At 40.6% G+C, this 20,829-nt stretch overlaps 1 protein-coding gene across 1 annotated transcript in view; it reads right to left on the bottom strand.

Annotated features, from left to right (window-relative positions):
• Nucleotides 1-8,318: 8,318 nt before the first annotated feature.
• Nucleotides 8,319-20,829, bottom strand: part of LOC133465951 (alpha-1,6-mannosylglycoprotein 6-beta-N-acetylglucosaminyltransferase B-like) — a 62,885-nt gene continuing 50,374 nt past the window's right edge. The window contains exons 14-20 of the mRNA XM_061749147.1: nt 17,785-17,915; nt 14,582-14,737; nt 14,349-14,495; nt 14,079-14,195; nt 11,112-11,186; nt 9,408-9,679; nt 8,319-9,031 (exon numbers count right to left, since the gene is read on the bottom strand). Of these exons, the coding sequence (XP_061605131.1) occupies nt 8,833-9,031; nt 9,408-9,679; nt 11,112-11,186; nt 14,079-14,195; nt 14,349-14,495; nt 14,582-14,737; nt 17,785-17,915 (1,097 nt within the window). The 3' untranslated portion in view covers nt 8,319-8,832. The remainder of the gene's footprint in view (nt 9,032-9,407; nt 9,680-11,111; nt 11,187-14,078; nt 14,196-14,348; nt 14,496-14,581; nt 14,738-17,784; nt 17,916-20,829) is intronic.

The following is a 20,829-nucleotide window of genomic DNA, read 5'->3' on the forward strand; positions in this document are numbered from 1 at the left end:
AAATCTTTAAGTAGGATGCAGTGCAGTTGTCCACCAGTGCAGACCACAGCTACAATAATAAACATACTGTTTGTATAATGATTAACTATGACATTGTCAATCAAAACTAGTAATATTTGGGATGGATCGCTTGGGATCTTAATATATTGCGCAGGTGTACAGACTGTAACGTTGTGGCTCAGCTCTGCAAATGCGCAATACCTTTGCAGCTCTGTAAAAAAATGGCAATGAGACAGCTGGAACAAATGCAGCATTGTGTCTCTGGTTCTGGAGCGACCATGGACAATAATGATTAAGTAACTGGGAAGCATTACAGCATAGCCATTTTTGTTCTCTTTAAAGGTGGCTTTCCACTGCAGGAAGTGCCAAACCAATTTAGGACTTGCCGCACTTCATGCTAGTTTTGACTGCCAGAACCACCCGTGAAGAATTTCTTTTACATGGGCAAGAAATCGGTGCCAACCTCAGGGTGACTACTGTTGAGCAGCAATGAAAAAGCAGCAGGCGGTTGATTTTAATGTGAAATTTGACAGGTGACCATGAGAGGGTTGAATATCCCACTGAATAAGGCACTGCCTCGAGGCCCTTACATTGTCATGCCTCAAGTACCGCATGGCAAAAAATGAAATGACTGCATTAAACCAATGAACAATCTTCGGCTTTTCTCATCTGGCATTTATTGAAGAAGATCAATACCACAGTAGCCTACTCTGACACAATAAGTACTTTAGTACCTTACCTGTTTATCCAGCTAAATCCAATACAATGACTATATAACACTGTTTTAAGTTTTTATTATTATTATTATTATTGTTAGTTTTAGTTCTGTCAAAGTATTTTTTCACCGTCATCAATGTGATTGTTCATTTGGATGGTTCTGTGAATGGTTGTGACTGAAGTGCCTTAAAATAACATTCATCCGGTAATGAATATAATTAAACTGAAACAGTTCAATGGTTAAACTGTTGAATTTAAAAAAAAAAATTAAAAAAAACCTTTTGAATGTACTCTCAATGCAATGCATGCGTGTAAAACAGATGTATAAAATCGCTGCAGTGCTTCAGTGACTATGCTAATCATGACAGTTTGCATTAATGGTGTAATTTCCAACAAGATATCCGTGAAACAGCTTTTACCACCATCTGGGCTGACAGACATGGCAGCGATGACAGAATTCTGATGTGTTATTGTGTGTAAATTAATGAGTGTGGGTGTCTGAAATTAGCTGCAAACATCGACATTAACCCTTGTGAGTCAATATTTACTGTTTTGAATGCACATTCATACTGTACCCACCTGTGATGCTCCTGGTTCTTTTTTAGAAAAGGCTGGCCTTATCACACACCAGCAGAGCACTAGTGTTACTCTATCCATTTCTGTATTTGCATAATGAGTGAGCCAATCATGGTCCACCATCCATGGACCAGGACTGAACCTCTGGGGCAAGAGCAGGACCAATCAATGATGATGAAAACTACGACTGCAGAGGAAAAAGGACATATAAGTTCAAATGAGCCTGATTTAACTGCTATGCAAGGCCAATAAAACAACAATTTGTTTATTTTGCTGTGGACTTAAAACATTTGGGTTTGACATAATGTTAAATGTAAATGTTAAAAAAAATTAATATAATAACCAATATTTCATGTAAGCAAAAGTATTGGAACATGTGACCGAAAGCTGTTTTTTTTTTTTTTTGCACAGGTGTATCCCATTGCATTTATTCTTCAATCAATAAATTTTTATTTTACATTTTTAATCATTAATAATAATTTAAATTGTAATTATTTGTATATATATAATATATATTATATAATAATTATTATTTTTTAATTTGAGATGTTCATATGTGGCAGCACGGTGGCCCGACTGGTTAGAGCGTCAGCCTCACAGTTCTGAGGACCCGGGTTCAATCCCCGTCCCCGCCTGTGTGGAGTTTGCATGTTCTCCCCGTGCCTGCGTGGGTTTTCTCCGGGCACTCCGGTTTCCTCCCACATCCCAAAAACAAGCATTAATTGGAGACTCTAAATTGCCCGTAGGCATGACTGTGAGTGCGAATGGTTGTTTGTTTCTATGTGCCCTGCGATTGGCTGGCAACCAGTTCAATGTGTACCCTGCCTCCTGCCCGATGACAGCTGGGATAGGCTCCAGCACGTCCGCGACACTAGTGAGGTGAAGTGGCTCAGAAAATGGATGGATGGATGTTCATATGTAGACTACATTTACAATTAGAAGTAAACAAGAAACATGAAAACAAGAGAGCTGTCAGTGAGTGAAAAATAAACAAGTGCAAACTGAGAAAAGATGCAAAATCAGTCAGAACCATTTCACAAACAGTGAAATTGTATTGTTAGATAAACAACAATACAACCATTTGGGTATCATGATGAAGAAATAAACCACTGGTGTAATAAGTAACAGAAGTCTAATTTACTGTCTATGCCAAGGAAAACAGCAGCAGCTGAAGACAAACAATTCTTAGTGACATCAGCAACAACCTCCAGTAGGAATAAAGGTATAGAGGCTCTACCAGGATATGCAAACTACTCATTAGCTAGAAGAATAGTAAGCTAAGGCCAGGATGGAATTTGCCGAACACTACTGAAACATACCTAAATAAATTCTGGGACAAAGCTTTAGAGACTGATGATATTAACCTTTACCAAAGTGATGGAATGGTACAGTTTGGAAAAAGAAAACTTCTGCTCATGACCCAAACAAACAAGCCCATCTGTGAAGAGTCATGGTTTGGGGTTACATGACTTCTTCTGTGATACGCTCAGAAATGTTTGGTGATGAGTAACACAGTACACAGCAGTAAAAAATAAACTCAGAAGTCTACAAAAACATTTTGTCTGGCAATTGAAAGGAATTTGCAAGCCAACTGATTGGGGGTTCCCTTTGTTATCCATCCATCCATTTTCTTTACTGCTTCTCCTCACAAGGGTCGCGGGCTGCTGGAGCCTATCCCAGCTATCTTCGGGCGGGAGGCGGGGCACTCCCAGAACCGGTCGCCATCTAATCGCAGGGGACATAGAAACAAACAACCATTCACACTCACATTCACACCTACGGGCAATTTAGAGTCTCCAATCAACCACGCATGTTTTTGGGATGTGGGAGGAAACCGGAGTACCCGGAGAAAACCCACCCAGGCACGGGAAGAACGTTTGAACCCCGGTCCCCAGAACTGTGAGGCAGATGTGCTAACCAGTCCCCCACCGTGCCGGCTCCCTTTGTTATGCTGCAAGATAATGAGACAAAACACACTGACAAACAACATCGGGCCTAATCAGGGACAAGAAGTGAAATATTTCATGCTGCGCTAACACTTTATTCCCGGCAACAATGGCAGCCCTGTTTCACGCCACTGTGGACTAAAGGGGATGGACGTGAAACAATGCAAGTGGCAGGCAAACGTGATTGATACCTGACCAGATTTTTAAACTGTCAATAAAATTTGTTATGTCACGGTATGGATGAGAAACCTCTTCAGCCATCGAAAAATTATATGAGCACAACTAAACCTGACAGTATGTATGTAATAAGGTGTAACAAAACATCGAGGCGGTCCGTAGTGGGATGGGAATCTCACGGTCCTTTCATGTTTAGTCACATTTGTTGCACGTTTTGTCCCATTTTGCCATATTTTGTCACAGGTTTCACGACAAGCTATGAGTATGGTAGCCATTTTGCCACATCCAATGACAGCACATATGACTGTTTACAATCCCAGCGCAAAATTGTGTTTTACTACAGTCTGATAGCCATAGACAAAGTATGTTACATACAGTATACAGCTTAGAAATTAAGTTTAAGTTAAGGCGGGGTACACCCTAAACTGGTTGCCAGCCAATCACAGAGAAAATATTCTTATTTCTAAAATTCTTATTTCTAATCCTATTCCAGTTTCTTTGTGTATATTTCTGCTTCTTTGGAATAAATCAAACAACAACAATAATAATGAAAAATGATGATACAAATATAATTATATGAATAAATTCCACTTATATAACATCCAAAGGAACTTGATAGAATATAATCATCCATCCATCCATTTTCTGAGCCACTTCTCCTCACTAGGGTCGCGGGCGTGCTGGAGCCTATCCCAGCTGTCATCGGGCAGGAGGCAGGGTACACCTTGAACTGGTTGCCAGCCAATCGCAGGGCACATAGAAACTAACAACCATTCGCACTCACAGTCATTCCTACGGGCAATTTAGAGTCTCCAATTAATGCATGTTTTTGGGATGTGGGAGGAAACCGGAGTGCCCGGAGAAAACCCACGCAGGCACGGGGAGAACATGCAAACTCCACACAGGCGGGGACGGGGATTGAACCCCGCACCTCAGAACTGTGAGGCTAACGCTCTAACCAGTCGGGCCACCATGCCGCCAGAATATAATCAAATAAAACAAAAGATTACAACTAATGATGATGATCATGTTTGGAATATAAAGGTCCATAACATTACTGTTGTAGTGTCTGTTGTCTGTAACATGCCATCATTTCTACACTGGTGCAGAAATTGCAGCTATTAAGAACTTTATTAATTTTATGGCAGTGGGAAAAATGTTGTTTAAATTCACTTCAGTGGTTGGTGAGTATTTTGAGAATTTTATGATTTGCTATTTACATAAGAATGGCAGTAAATCAAAAGAGTTTGTCAGTGGCTGGCATTTAACCTTAGGGTGTAAATCAATTTTTATTTTTCCTGATCTGCCGTGAAAATTTAAGAGGCGAAAGAAGAAGTGAAAGAAAATATAAGATTAGAAATGAGCTCCGTATAGCTAAAAAGAAATGTACCGGTTCTGAGCTCAGGGCACAGCTGTAGGGAATCTTTTAAAGAGATTTTCTTCAACACTGCCATAAACTGAGGAAAACTGAAGTCTGAATGCCTCTGTTAACTCCCTCAGCTTAACACATGCAGATCTGTTTTTCTTTTGATTTCTGAGACTCCAGATGAAGGTCAATACTGGCCAGTACTGAATCTGAAGAGTAGAAATTGAGGTATTGTGAGATGGCACTATCAGTCAAAGAGACTCCATCATCAAAAGAGAGCGTCCTAACTCCGACTCGGCGTTTGGACTCTCAAGTCTGCCTCATTTAAATCTTCTTATCTTGTGGGAAGGGATTCAGTGGCGCAGAAGCTCAATTGATAAGTGACACTTGCAGCCATTGTGCGCAACTCATAGTAGCTCATTTCTAATCAGACATATTGCCCAATACTTAACAAGTGGACATTAAACTTCATAGAACAAATTTAGTCAGACTCAAAATGATGACACATGCATTGAGGGATGTAGTTTGAGTCTTTTCTGTGCACTTTCAGTTATAATTTTTTTTCTCCAGGTTGAAACAAAAGGTACGTAAAAATATAACAGAGTTCAACAGGTTAAGGCATGCCTGTGTCAGTGCTGTAAAATTGCAGTTACGAAGCAGCAGATAGCTGAAACTTCACCTCATCACATCAGTACGCTTGCACTTTTTGTCACCGCAAACAATGAGAGTCGGGGTCGAGCTTGTGAAAATCATATTCTGTGGTGCAGCACATTTGATGCAACAAAAAACACCCTCACGTTAATTTTGAGCTCAGTTCCACAATCTCAAAGAAATGTGTGGGTGGATACATCCCAAATTCATATCCACTCACCGGCCATATCATTATGTACACCTGATCAATTAAAGGATCTATAGTGTTCAGATGGCCTATATTTCACTGGCAAGTTCTCTTTATGTATTTTTTGCTCAAGAAAATGAAACTGGCAGTCATTTCCAATAATATCACTGTTTTGGAGTAATCGGTAAGTAAATACGCTGGGAACGACACTTTTACATCACCAAAACTGATATGCCGCCATATATCTTGATGTGACGTCAGCGACAGAAATGAAGAATCACTTACTCAATAGGCAGTGTGGACAAAAGAATATAAAACTATTATTCTGATCCCTTCATTGCATGTTTTTGTCACCCCAATCCATGATTACTTTAAAACTGATATGGTTAACATTATTAGCAAAATGAAATAATTATGCACTGAGAGAGAACTAGCCTGACCGGACACTGTTGCATCACAAGCAGCAGCAGTGTCAATGTGTACATTTAGGCATAGAACATAATGTGAGATGGGATTGCAGAACATAATCTGTAAAAACAAGAAAAAAAGTCAAAAAATAAAAAGAATATCATGACTAGACTGTCACAGAACTTTGCTGTACGCAAGGTACAGTGTGCAGTACATTCAGAAAGCAGTGATTCACGAGCGGCTTACCTTCATTTCCTCTTGGTTTTGAGCGCCAGGACTGCTTTTTCGCAAGTTCTGACTCAGTCCCCTCGAAGGTGTTCATTATTTTCAGGATTGCACCAGCCTGAGTCTTTTAGTGTTCCACACTTAGACCATAACTCTTCATCTTCAAATTCTGAATCTTTGAAATCATGGCTGCACATTACACTTCTCTCACACGGTCCATCCCATTTTGTTTTGTTATGCTTAATTATTCAAATTTTGTGAGAAAATAAAACGATTCAGGATGAAGCAACCACTAACACATATCAATGTGCTTTTGTTGTTCTGTTGCTAACGTCAGCAGGCCGATGACGCAATCACACAGGTTTTCAACCTCAAAGTGGCCGGGCTAAAATGTGGCTGAAAATCAAAGTCTGCCATCAGAAAACAAGCTAAAAATTACTGGACCACTGAGTCGATTTTGGGGGGAATTCTTTTCTGCAGGCATTGTTTTTAAGTCCAGAACTATGGAATAAGGGCCAATATTCACAGTATTAGCTACAGTAGGTCCTTTAATGACATTCAGGACAAGAGCTGCATGATTTTTTTTCTTTTTAAATTTCAACCATTTATTATATAGTGGAAGAACGGTGAACGACTGTTAGAGGGTCTGCCTCACAGTTCTGAGGACCGGGGTTCAATCCCCGGCCCCACCTGTGTGGAGTTTGCATGTTCTCCCCGTGCCTGCATGGGTTTTCTCCAGGCACTCCGGTTTCCTCCCACATCCCAAAAACATGCATGGCAGGTTAATTGAAGACTGTAAATTTCCCGTAGGTGTGAATGTGAGTGCAAATGGTTGTTTGTTTATATGTGCCCTGCGATTGGCTGGCAACCTGTTCAGGGTGTACCCCGCCTCCTGCCTGATGATAGCTGGGATAGGCTCCAGCACTCCCGCGACCCTTGTGAGGATAAGCGGCTCAGAAAATGGATGGAGGGATATTATATAGTTTGCAGTGATGGACAACTTCACTGCATCCTACTGATATTTTGGTTACCTTGGCTTACACATTGAAGGATCAATACATTAAAAGTAGTCAGTATGATGCATTGCAGTTCTACACCACTGCAAAATACAATTACAGTAGCGTAACAAACATTACATGTATACTTATAGTGTACAAATGCCATTATTCCGTTCCAGCAACAAAAAAATTCAAAAATTTTTTTTGAAGGAAAATAGCACTATAATATTGTACTTAACATAAACATGTGCTAACAACATAATTTATCACAATGTAAAGTATTAAACAGTTTGTGATTAATTCATAGCAGCTCCTGGTGTGTACAACTTGGCCACAGGGTAAAGCTATGTCCTGTTCGGCTGTTAGGTCAAGCAGAATGGAAAGTCTCTATCCCTTTTATGCCGGAACAGTCTTTACTGTGTCACAGTAGAGTTTTTAAGCTTCCACTGTGGTTTCTTAGTATTATAATTGAGGTTTATTGAGAATCAGACTTGATCAGTCGAACAGAACAAAGTTTCTAGAAGGGAGAGAGAAACAAAGACAAAAGACAAAGCAATAATTGTAAATAGGATTACATGCCGCTTACATGCAGTGATTTCTCCAGATTCTCTGAACCTTTTGATGATATTATGGACCGTAGATGATGAAATCCCTAAATTCCTTGCAATTGTACATTGAGGAACAATGTCCTTAAACTGTTCGATTATTTTCTCACACACTTGTTCACAAAGAAGTGTAACTCGCCCTATCTTTGCTTGTGAATGACTGAGCAATTCAGGGAAGCTCTTTTTATACCCAATCATGGCACCCACCTGTTCCCAATTAGCCTGTTCACCTGTGGGATTTTCCAAACAGGTGTTTGATGAGCATTCCTCAACTTTCTCAGTCTTTTTTGCCACCTGTCCCAGCTTTTTTGGTACGTGTTGCAGGTCAAGGGTTGACTCTGCAATATTTCCTTAAAAGCGTATTCACAAGCACAATTTTAACCCTATCATCTTGAACTACAAAATGTAAACTATTAAAGGGTTTTGTTGTGTCAAAGCAAGAACCATATTCTTGGACAGATCCATAGGTAAGTGTCTTTTAATATATTTAAGTTCACAAATTATAGCATTTTGTTTTCTATTTTATTAAATAATTATGTACAAATACAGAACATGGAAAATAGTACTTCTCAATATGGTGTAAATGGCATTGAGTGCATCTGATACAAGTAGCCACTGTGATCACTGAAAGGATTCACACAATATCAAAACACACAAAGAATTTCAAGCATGATATGGCCCTTAGATTGCATGGGAATTGGTTTGTAACCTTACAGATCCAGTATATGCCATCCTCAGTCAATAACTTTTGTGTGGTCCCAAAGCAACCACGTAAACCTTTCGACTGAAACTCAAAGCCCACAAGATATAAAGTACAATCATGCAAGTCCCTGAGTGTTTTTTTTGTTTGTTTTTTTTACTTACTTTGACAGCTACATTGTAAAGGATTTTCCACAACGGCCCCGGTCAAAACATTGGACCACAAGCTACCTAGTCGGAGAGGATCTCCAGGGATAACAGGACCGGGCGTATCCGGTCACCAGCAGTCTCTGCACAGTGCCACCTGACCATCTCGATAGTCTCTACAGGGGCAAAGGCGCTGGTATTTGATGCTGGCACCTGCACAGCTGAACAGCAACGGGTCCTGCTGCAGGCCACATTCTGCATGTTCTGCTGAGAAGGCAGGAAAGAGGTGATTTATCTCTGACTCCAGCCCCGCACATTGGAAGTCCAGCCTTGGAGACAAAGACAAAGGTGGAGGACACAGTGTACTTGTTTCAATCTGATGAGATACTGGACAAAAAATACTGCAATGGATTTTGATGTGAAAACACCGCTCATGTGCTTTTATCATGTGAAAGTGGTAATCAATTTAGCAGTTGAAATAACCTTCCAACGTGGAGAAATTCTGTCACATTTATTTTCAACTCAGGGACTCTCTGGCCTTTACATTGCCATCAATTGCACCAAAAGAATTTATTTGTGCCATTCCTTAACTTAATTTAGTTAATATTAGCTTCAATGCTGCACCATTTTTTATTTTAGATCAAAGCTGGCTGGCCACATTTATTCAGCAAAAAATAGTGTGCCATAAATGAAAACTCATCTTACGCATTGAAGGCTTCCTTAATGTTGATGAAACGAAACAAGGCAGGTTCGCAGATTAACCCCGCGTCCTGGCAGGCCTTCACACAAGACTCACCCTGCAGCGAAGCCAAGAGCTGCAGGGCACCTAGCGGGGGCCAGGATGGGTAGGAGGTGACGTTGGAGGCCCAAGTTAGGAGGCTAGAGTTGGGCAGGAGCATGAAAGGAGCGAGTAAGCTGCCCTGCCAGATCCGGGAAGCGTTCACTGGAGGAAACAGAGCTTCAGGAGAACAAAAGTCCTGCAGGTCCAGATGAAATAACTCTGATCAGCCGTTATATGCATTACAGTGCAAACACATTGAGCTGCCAGTGTGGATAAACTCCACAAGTGAGTGATGACAAATGGCATATTTAGATGAGCAGTTTGACCTGCATCTGGGCAACTGATAGGAGAAATAATAAAACAAGCATGACGATACAGAAAGTGCTTGACAGATCAAGCGTCCAAACAACAATATGAATGTGGTTATTCCACCCAACAACAAATGAGAATTGAAAGCAGAATTATGCTCCTGTGAGAGCCTGGATTAGATTCCATCCCCCCAGCTAGAGCTAATCATAAGACTCCGGTAATAAAAATTTTCTGACATGTCCTTCTGGCCTCCAGAGCCGTTTATTAAAGTGCCTCCAGCACCCACAGGCAATAACTAGTCTTCCAATCTCCCTACATCTCTTGCTCTCCTATCCTTAAAATGAAAAGAGACAGAGATTTTTATTTAAACAACCAACATATAGGCATGTTTATTTGGATGATGAAATAGCCTTTTTATGCAAATTCATAGCTTCAGCATAAAAGCTAAAAATAATTGTATCCATTTCCATCCATGCATCGATACTGTATGAGGCCATGTATTAGGTACACCAAATGTTGGCACAATTCAAGGAGATCCAATAAAAGCACTATTAAAGTGTTTGCGTTCCCAAAGATAATAACGCTCAACAATACGTTAAATATTGTGGTTGTAGTTTGCAGTGGTGTAGAACTGCACTGCACTAAGAGCCCATATAATTTGTAATAGTTATATAGCTAAACAGGGCAACCAAAAATATGAGAAACACCTCTCAGTACATTGCAGAGCAGTGATGTGGTTTAATATGACATAGTCATTTCATGTGAAATATTTCACATTGAAACAGTCATTCCTTTTTTATCAGATACACAACAAAAGTCTTATCAATTCATCTTTGCTTGTCAACCCGGCTGTTCCACACAATTGTATTGTTAGATAAACAACAAAATATTGTATTGACCAAACATTAATGTAATTATTTTGTTATTTTGTTTAACTAAAATATTGTTTGGAAAAGGTTGACAAGAAAATATGAATTAATGTCACTACTTATGAATAATATTTTTGAGTGTATTTTTTATATAACTGCACTTTTCCAAATGCATGTATACTATGTCATAACATAACACACTTTAGTTTACTGCAAACAAATACATATACATTTATACATATGTATGGTCAAACCCATGTCATTATATTGTTACACCTATAACTTTCTATCATATTGCATAAGACTTTCTTTGATTTCTTTTCTCCGCAACTTTTCTAATGACAACGGTACCTCTGATGTTTCTGTTTACATGATGCACGTTGTTGTGTATGGTTTAGTAGTTTTGGTGGTGTGCTTGTCATTGAATGAGCATTTTGAGTAGAGACCCACCTGGTTCTGAATGTAGGCATGGACTCTTTCCAGCATGCCCTCACAGGTGTACTCATATGGCAAAAAAGGCTCCACCTGCACACACAGATGTGAAGCATAGCTGCAAGAACATTGTGCCCAGAGAGTGTGTTTTTTTTCTATAGAACCAAGCCAGTGTAATTACTGTCACTGAGCAATATAGTTAATCAACACTGACATACTCATTAGGGTAATTGTGAAAGGCTCATATCTTTCCATGCGCTTCACATTAAAATCAATGACCTAATACAGCACAGGGGACAGCTTTGAAAATGTATTTCATTATTTTTAGTGACGACTTCATCAATATGTCCAAAACATAGATTAAAGTAACAGGGTCCTGAGTCCTTCTGGGGAGGTTATTAGCATCGCTGTCAAAGCCTCTCATTCACTGTCTGGCTTTTAATGGCACATGTATTGAAATCAGTCAAGAGCACACTGATCAATAGTTAGGCCTTGTTTTTTTTCCTTTTCTTCTTTTACTGATAACACTAGAAGTGTTGTCAGAAGTGACAAGGAAGGACAGTTGCATTGTCTGTGTTGAAAAGGCCAAATAATATGATAAAAAATATACATACTTTTAGATATATATTCATTCATCTTCCGTTCCGCTTATCCTCATTAGGGTCGCGGGCGTGCTGGAGCCTCTCCCAGCTATCTCCAGGCGAGAGGTGGGGTACGCCCTGAACTGGTCGCCAGCCAGTCGCAGGGCACACATAAACAAACAACCATTCACACCTACAGGCAATTTAGAGTCTTCAATTAACCTATCCTGCTGATGTGGGAGGAAACCCATGCAGGCACGGGGAGAACATGCAAACTCCACACCTCAGAACTGTGAGGCAGATGTGCTAACCAGTCCACCCTGCCGCCTTTATATATAGTATATAATATACTACCGGTATTCATTAATAGCAAGGACTTTATGGCTCATAGCTTTATTCTGTGTGTGTGGGGGGGGGGGGCTGTTTACAGTGAGCATCCTGCAGATAATTAGATTCTAGTTTTACAGAGTTGTTATAATGAAGTCCAGGCAGTTATTTGGTTATCCAGCCCTTTGACCTGTTGTTATGGTTCTCTCAAAGGTTTTAGCCACAGCAATTAGCTGATGGAGCCGGTGAAGCAATTACACAGTTTGCCTCATATTTCCCGTAGGAGTTTATGGAGACCACAGCTGAACTTTACAGAAACATGTTTGCCATATTAATCGAAATGTCCATACAAGATGGAATTCGTGGGAGCACTCGATAGTTGGCCCCTAGGGCGCATCCGGCTATTTGTGGTCATCAAACTGTTACGGCGCTTTCCAAGATCAGACGAGAGCCGCTTAGCGTGCAGTCGACCAGCCCATTCGGCTGCGGGTGCACCAGGTGGCCGCTTGCTACGTGGCAGGTGCGCCCTATTCGAAAAATATTTTCTTCACTGTGTTTTGGTTGGGTCAGCTTATATAGGTTGTACCCGGACTTGTCTCCATGCCATCGATGCAGAGACCGCCTGAAGAAAAGTACCCAAAATCACGCATCATGACATAAAATATTTTCATTTTTAAAATGTAGGTGCCTTAAATATTTGCTTCTGGTACTTTTCTGAAAAGTACCCAAAATCACTCATCATGACATAAAATATGTTCATCTCTAAAATGTAGGTGCCTTAAATATTTACTACTGGTAATTTTCTGTTGATTTGTATATTTGTTATTTGAGTGGACCGATTCACATGGCTTGTGCATGGGCAGTGGCATCAGGGTGACTGCAAGTAGACCGCACAAGTCACTCGGTAGCGCGTTTGTACCAGATTATAAAGTTCATTTGACTGTGTGCGTCAAAACCAGTGAGTGGTTAGTTTTAGCCATTACTTGTTGCACCAGAATGCATTTTTTTAGAGTGTTTTACATGGTGTTTTTTAGTTAAAAGTCACACATATTTATTGCTAATTAAGCTACTTCTGCAACATAAGTGGCACACTTTGTCTTTCAGAATAAGAGCATAATACAGGCAGTGATATGTTACCCATGCATATATTGCTAACTTAATAGCGTTCTTGATATAATTTGTAAGTGTACTCATTTGATTATTTTTATTATTTAGCCTATGTTTGGGTTTGGGTTCACTTACTGTATTGCATTTGGATATCGTTTCTCACATTCAAAGTATGAAGCCCGACTATACAGTATATTTCCTTCCTTATTGTGGTTCTTGTGTTTGTGTTTATATATAAAAATAAAATGTTTCTTATCCCCTTTCTGATATATTTTGTTTTATTAAACAATTTATTTTAATTGATGGCAAAATGGAAACAGCATTTTATTTCAGCTTGTAGGTTTTGTTGTTTTAAATGAAACTGACATTTTGTTTTAAATATTTAAGTATTATTGCATGTGGTCTGACTGACTTTGACAATTGGACTTTTAACTCATTGAAACATTTAGCCCTTAAGATTTGTACCTCTGCTTTAACTAGTTAGTTGTTTTTGTTGTTTTGTGGAATTTATCTTGTTATGGCATAGTCAGCCTTCACATAAGTCAGACTCTGTGTTGCATTTCAGCATTTCATTCAATGGGGAAAATGCTATACATAATTGACATTATGGCAGTCTGAAACGCTAAAGCCTAGTTTGTGGGTGTTACTATGGCAAGAGAAGCTTTTAGCCTTCAGAATTTGGCTCAGTTCTGATGTGGCGCTGTACCAAATTTTGCATGCATAGATGCAGTCAAGTGATTAGCAATGCAGGAAGCAGCGACGCAGCCAGCAAAGCTTTTTCATATATTGTCTAATGCTGCGATGAAGAGCTCAATTAAAACGCTGACGGCTTCAAAGTGGATAAAACATGAAGAGAACAAAATGTCTCATATTCTCCAGCAAGATGTAAGTGCAACATCTACAGTCGAAGATAATAATATGTCAGGGCCACCCATTTGTTCAATGGGTAGGGGTAGGGTTGCAAACATACGTTGATCTTCATTATGTCACGGATGGCTGCATCAAACTCTTCCGAGTTATTGAAGTCAACGGTAATCACATGCGGCTTGCCGATGTACTGCTCTGCATAGGGATGCTGAGAGGACACCTGAAAGAGGTGCACAAAATAATTAGCCTTTAGTTGCTGCTGATGTAAAAATAACATATCACCCTCCTCTAAGTTTGTAATGTGTTTTGTTTTAAAAGAAAATCATTTTGTTCAACATGCGGGCTATGTTCAGAGCCAAGAAAGTGTACGTACCTCCCTGGAGGTGGGCTTCCCTCTGAAGAACTCATGATTGAGAGAACTGTGAGGAGGGCTAAACTTGGGCTGCAGAAAGATGCAGCCATTGGCGATGGCCTCCAAAGGGGCGGGGCCTTCATACGGGAATCCAAAACCAATGAACAGCTTTAAAAGAACAATGAGAAGGAGGTGAAAAAAGTCTTTAACCCATAAACAATGTGTTTAATTCATTTTCATTTCAAAGGCCCCACCTTTGCCTTCCTAAGGAGCTGCTGGAGTTCCTGCTGGGGAAGAAGGCCATGGTTCTTCACAAAGGCAGGCACCTCTGGGGGACGTTGTGTTTCATAGTACACTGTCCCATGGATCTCCATGTGGCGATGCAGGATGGACAGGAATGTTTCCTTACCCTTTTAAGGTATATGACATTTAGCAAAACACAGCTAAAAGTGTTGGGTTATCTTTAATTTAATTTACTCTGTCCGATACACTATCCAGACAATAGTGTTGATAGAATGGAAAGTTAGACCAAAATTGAAAAAGGGAAGACAAATAAAATTGGATGGAATTTGGTCTTCCTTGAACAGCAATCACAGCCCCGACCGACTCTTTTTACATTTTGGAGTGTGATTATTTGTCAATTTATCCAGATGCGCATTTGTGAGGTCACTAATGTTTGATACGTATGTAGGCCTGGCTCATAATCTCTGATGTTGAACATCCTAAAGGTAGGGCTGGAATGAAAGTCTCAAGTATTTCTAAACCAAACGCCTTTATGGACCCTGCTTTGTACACTGGGGCACAGTCATGTTGGGACATAAAATGACTTTCCCGAAATTGTTCCCATAAAGTTGGAAGCACAGAGCTGTCCAAAATGTTTTGTTATGGTGAAGAATTGATATTTTGGGAGAACTAAGTGATGTAGTGCAACCCTTGACTGATTAGTTGTTTAAAAGGTGTGTCCAAAAGACTTTTGTCAATAGTGTGTATATTATATCCTGGTTAGTTCTTCATTCATCGACTGTATTTAGTTATTGAAATGTTCCCTCACTGCTGTGATAAGTTAACAAACTCTCCCATAAGCACTGTTCACCAAAATATAAAAGTAGAGGAGAAAACCCAAGGGGTGTCCATGAGAGGAAAAAACATTGATGGATTTTTTTTTTTTGAGTCAAATTGAGTTCAATTGAGCGGGCTGACTAATATAATTGTCTGGTGACTATCTGGCACATTTTATGGATGACTGAAAGTTAAAGTTGAAAACTGATTCTCAGTAATGTTATAAATGATTTACTCTGGCAGCCGTGGCCCAATGGTTAAGATCATCGCCTACCACCGTGGGGGACCTAGGTTCAAAACCCCGACTGGACCATCTGCCAACATCCCCCGGACTCACGGCTGTGGTGTCCTTGAGCAAGACACTGATACCCCGAAATGCTCCCCGGGCGCTTCAGCTGCCCCCTGCTCCAGTGTGTTCCACTAACATGAGTATGTGTTCACTGTGATGGGTTAAATGCAGAGAAAAAATTTTGTGTGCATGCATGCATGTTCATGACAATAAAAGATGATTCTTATTCTTCTTCTTCTATTTCTTCAAGCTATAAATCATTTATGAATGCCATTTGAATGTATCTCCACACTTATCATTTAGAATGTCTCCGAGCAACATATGGGGGAGAGAAAACATTTTCTTAGAGCAGTGTTTCCCAACTTTTAATGAGCCAAGGTAACCATTTTAAATTAGAAAAACAAAAATGTCTGTCATGTCTGGCACTCTGGTTGGGAATCACCATCTTAGAGTGATGCAAAGCTTTTTTAATTCTCATGATGTGTTAATATTGTGGAAATAGCTTACAATATTTTTCTCTTTTTTGCTACATTTTTAGGAGATTATTAGTCATATGTTCATATTGCTGAGGGTGAATCTTTGTTTCAGACAACAGTTCATGTTCAGTTAAAGATAAGCTAATTTACTTACGTGAAGCTAGGACCGTCAGTGGTGCATGATGAGATGATGGGAACAGCAAGTATGTAAGAAAAAAAGACATATATAAGTGAGATACAAGACAAAATGTTAACTTTCAAACTGTATTTAAAATATTTTTTAAAAAGCTGCGGCTGAACAAAGAAGATTCTGGAGAAACAATTGGAGAGAATGTGGCTTATTTCAAAGATGCAGTGTGGGGAACTTTGCAAGAAAAAATATTCCCAAATAAATGTATAAAATGTTCTGACAGCTTTGGACTTTCATGTCACAATCCTGGCAGAAGAACATGCTTGCCGGAACCAACATAACCTTTTATCAACAAACTACTTATTTACTATATTTAATATGTTCATACTATGCAGCATGGTAGTGTTATCATGTCTGCCTCACAGTCAAGAAGTTCTGGGTTTCAATCTGTTCCTCCTGTGTAGAATTTGTATATTTTCCCCATGCTTGTGTGGGTTTTTCTCCATGTACTTGGCTTCCTCCCACAATTGCAGACTAAATTTTCCATATCTGTGAATGTAATAGTGAATGATTGTTTCTATATACTGTATGTGTCCTGTGATTAACTAGCAATCAGTTGAGTACCCCACTTCTCGCCAACTGTGAGTTGGGATAGGGTCCAGTTCAGCCACAACCGTAACGAGGACAAGCGCTCTTGTCAATGGATGTATATTTCAATTTTTTTTTTATAATAAAATGAGTTAAAAATGGCTTGGGTTTTTGCAAGCTGTTTACTGTGTCACAATTCTGTGTAAAAGTGTTAAAGGTTTTAAAGGTTTGAATTCAACCGACATATCTTCCAGCTTCCAAGGTAGTATCAGACAGAGATGTACAAAGTATATACGGTAATAGAGGTGGTACAGTAGCTGTGTGAAAGGGGAAAGCTGAAAGCTGGGACCGATGTATGAAATTTAAGACTCACTTCTCTCGAATATTTGTGTTGAGAGAAGCTGTCTCTGTCCGACAAATATTTGAAACATTACACCAGAGTAGACGCTGGCGCAGGCTAATAAATGCTGGGTTTACTGGTAAGTCTCTGATGCGGCAATTTTGTGGAAACTGTGTGAAAGGCGCAAATGAGCGGTAGAAAATGCATGCGTCCGAGAAATGTACAAACTAATTGTGTGCATTGTAACTTCTCCCACATGACACAACTCAACCAATTAACTTCCTTATTCAGATCAGGTTTCATGAGTGGGTACATGTGAGATAGGCCAGCAGCAGGAGACTGAAGTCTATATTATTTTTGCTTTTTTTTTTTAAACTTAATTTTAATAAACATTTTAATAGTTATTTCAGTTCAGTGTCAAAATGATCCATAAATATGTAATATTATAGTCAGTTGATGATGAATTACTACCAATTTAACTGCAATTGTAAAAGATATTCAATCCTTTGGATGCGCTGTAACTAGTTTTAGAGAGAAATTGAGTGGAGTGCAGGGGTCTTTTGTGTGATAGTTACCTTCCATATGCTGACCTCTTTGCCATAGACGACAGCCATGTTGTTTACTTTGTTCTTTTGGATGTTCAGTCTGGCAGTATCGTTCAGCTCCTCTGCCACAAACCCCATAAAAGAGTTGTCTGGGGTGTGAGCTGCCAGAGGACAAACGGCGCGATTGAGATTACGAGAGCACAAGACTCATTCCTTGCTTTGAATAGAAGATGTATAGAATGAAACATCGCCTTGTGAAGCACTGAAAATTGCAGATTTCCATTAACTGTACAAAAACATCATAATCTCTGAACACTTCCTTATGTAAGATTTTGAGGTATAATCCAATACAAGAGTTGTATTAAAATGTCTACCGTTACAAAGATAGTAATGTCAAATAAATAATACATTTTGATTGATATTGTCAGAGGTTTTCATTTAACAATTCTGTAAATAATACAGGTTAATACGCTTGAAGTACAAATTTGAGCATTATAACATTTTTAAAGGCAGAACATTGGATGCAGCTCTTGTATTGGATAGCAATGTATTCTGCATAGGCTGGTCTGTATATACATGTATATACATATATATATATATATATATATATATATATATATATATATATATATGTATGTATATTTTCTATACCTATCAGATGGAACTTATGCCAGCTGACATCGGGCAAAAGCACCTTGGCTTGGTCTATCACAGCGCACATATGGAGACAGACAACCATTCATACTGTCACTGAGTGAGAACTGAACCCACGAAGCCTGTACAGAAGTCAGGCGATTGTACCACTACAGTGACTACAGGTTAAATGGAGTCTCTACTACTCTGTAGATAAAGCACTATATACACGGTAAGTGCACTCATAAAGTGCTTTGGACACTGTGATGGTGTAGATTCTACACCAGGGGTTTCAAACTAATTGTTGTGGCGGGCCACGTTGTAGTTACGGCTTCCCTCAAAGGGCCGTTCTGACTGTCTGACTTTAAAATGTTTAATCGCCTCATCATATTATTACATATACACAGCCAATTGATGGTTTTGAAATCAGAAGTGAAGGATAACAGTTTGTTCAACTACTGTTCAAGTTATTGTTAAAAGGGGTTTGGTAACAAAGAAAATGCTTGCAATATCCCAACGTTATTATTTATTACATAAGACACTTTGAAATTTTGGTACACATATTTTACAAGAATCATGGAAGATGACACACATGATTTTCTTTCTCTGACCACATAAAATGATGTGAACGGCCGGATCTGGCCCGGCCTTGGGTTTGACACCTGTGTTCTACGCCATCATGGTGCCCAAAGCGGTTTATAGATGCTCACATTCACACACCAATGGGCAGCTGCTGCCATGCAAGGCACTGCCAGGACCACTGGGAGCAATTTAGGGTTCAGAGACTGGTACAGTATCACCAAAATAGGGGCAGTGCCAATGGTGGTGTAGTGGTACAGATGGCTGGCTCGTATTCCCAGCATGGCATCAATTACCAATCAGTGACTGTAGGTGTGTCTGCTTTTCGCCCGCAGTCAGGTGGGATAGACTTGAGCTTTGCCGCAACCCTTAACAATCTAAAATGTAGAAAATGGATGAAATGATGTAACCAAAATATTTGAAATGCCAGTAACTAGGGATGGATTAATGGTCTAATGTCATATTCTTCTTTAGGGAAAATCCACAGCAACTCTGCTTTAATGCACTCCATTCTGCCTCCATTTCTTCGAAACTCAAACTCAACATAGATCGACCGGTAAATTGAGAGCTTCGCCTTTCGGCTTAGCTCCTTCTTTACCACAACGGACCGATACAAAGTCTGCATCACTGCAGACGCTGCACCGATCTGCCTGTCGATCTCCCGTTCCATTCTTCCCTCACTCGTGCACAAGACCCCAAGATACTTGAACTCCTCCACTTGGGGCAGGATCTCATCCCCGACCTGGAGAGGGCACGCCACCCTTTTCCGACTGAGGACCATGGTCTCAGATTTGGAGGTGTTGATTCTCATCCCAGCCGCTTCACACTCGGCTGCGAACTGCTCCAGTGAGAGTTGGAGGTCACGGCTTGATGAAGCCAACAGAACCACATCATCTGCAAAAAGCAGAGATGTAATACTGAGGCCACCAAACCGGACCCCCTCTATGCCTCGGCTGCACCTAGAAATTCTGTCCATAAACAGAACAGAATCGGTGACAAAGGGCAGCCTTGGCGGAGTCCAACCCTCACCGGGAACGAGCCCGACTTACTGCCGGATATACGGACCAAACTCTGACTCCGGTCTTACAGGGACCGAACAGCCCGTATCAGGAGGTTCGGTACCCCATACTCCCGAAGCACCCTCCGCAGTACTCCCCGAGGGACACGGTCGAACGCCTTCTCCAAGTCCACAAAACACATGTAGACTGGTTGGGCGAACTCCCATGCACCCTCGAGGACCCTGCCGAGGGTGTAGAGCTGGTCCACTGCTCCACGGCCAGGACGAAAACCACACTGCTCCTCCTCAATCTGAGATTTGACTTCCCGATGGACCCTCCTCTCCAGCACCCCTGAATAGACCTTACCAGGGAGGCTGAGAAGTGTGATCCCCCTGTAGTTGGAACACACCCTCGCCGGATGGTGGACCAGAATTTCCTCGAAGCCGTCCGGAAGTCTTTCTCCATGGCCTCACCGAACTCCTCCCATACCCATATGTCACCCATACCATTTTTGCTGCAAAGCTGCATTCCGCTTGGCCAGCCGGTACTCATCAGCTGCCTCAGGAGTCCCACCGGCCAAAAAAGCCCGATAGGACTCCTTCTTCAGCTTGACGGCATCCCTCACCGTTGGTGTCCACCAACGTGTTTGGGGATTGCCGGCACGACAGGCACCGACCACCTTACGGCCACAGCTCCGGTCGGCCGCCTCAGCAATGGAGGCGCGGAAAATGGTCCACTCGGACTCGATGTCCTCTGCCTCCCCCGGAACATGAGCAAAGTTCTGTCGGAGGTGGGAGTTGAAACTCCTTCTGACAGGGGATTCTGCCAGATGTTCCCAGCAGACCCTCACAATACGTATGGGCTT

The sequence above is a fragment of the Phyllopteryx taeniolatus genome, chromosome 16 (genome assembly GCF_024500385.1).
Source record: "Phyllopteryx taeniolatus isolate TA_2022b chromosome 16, UOR_Ptae_1.2, whole genome shotgun sequence".
NCBI lineage: Eukaryota > Metazoa > Chordata > Actinopteri > Syngnathiformes > Syngnathidae > Phyllopteryx > Phyllopteryx taeniolatus.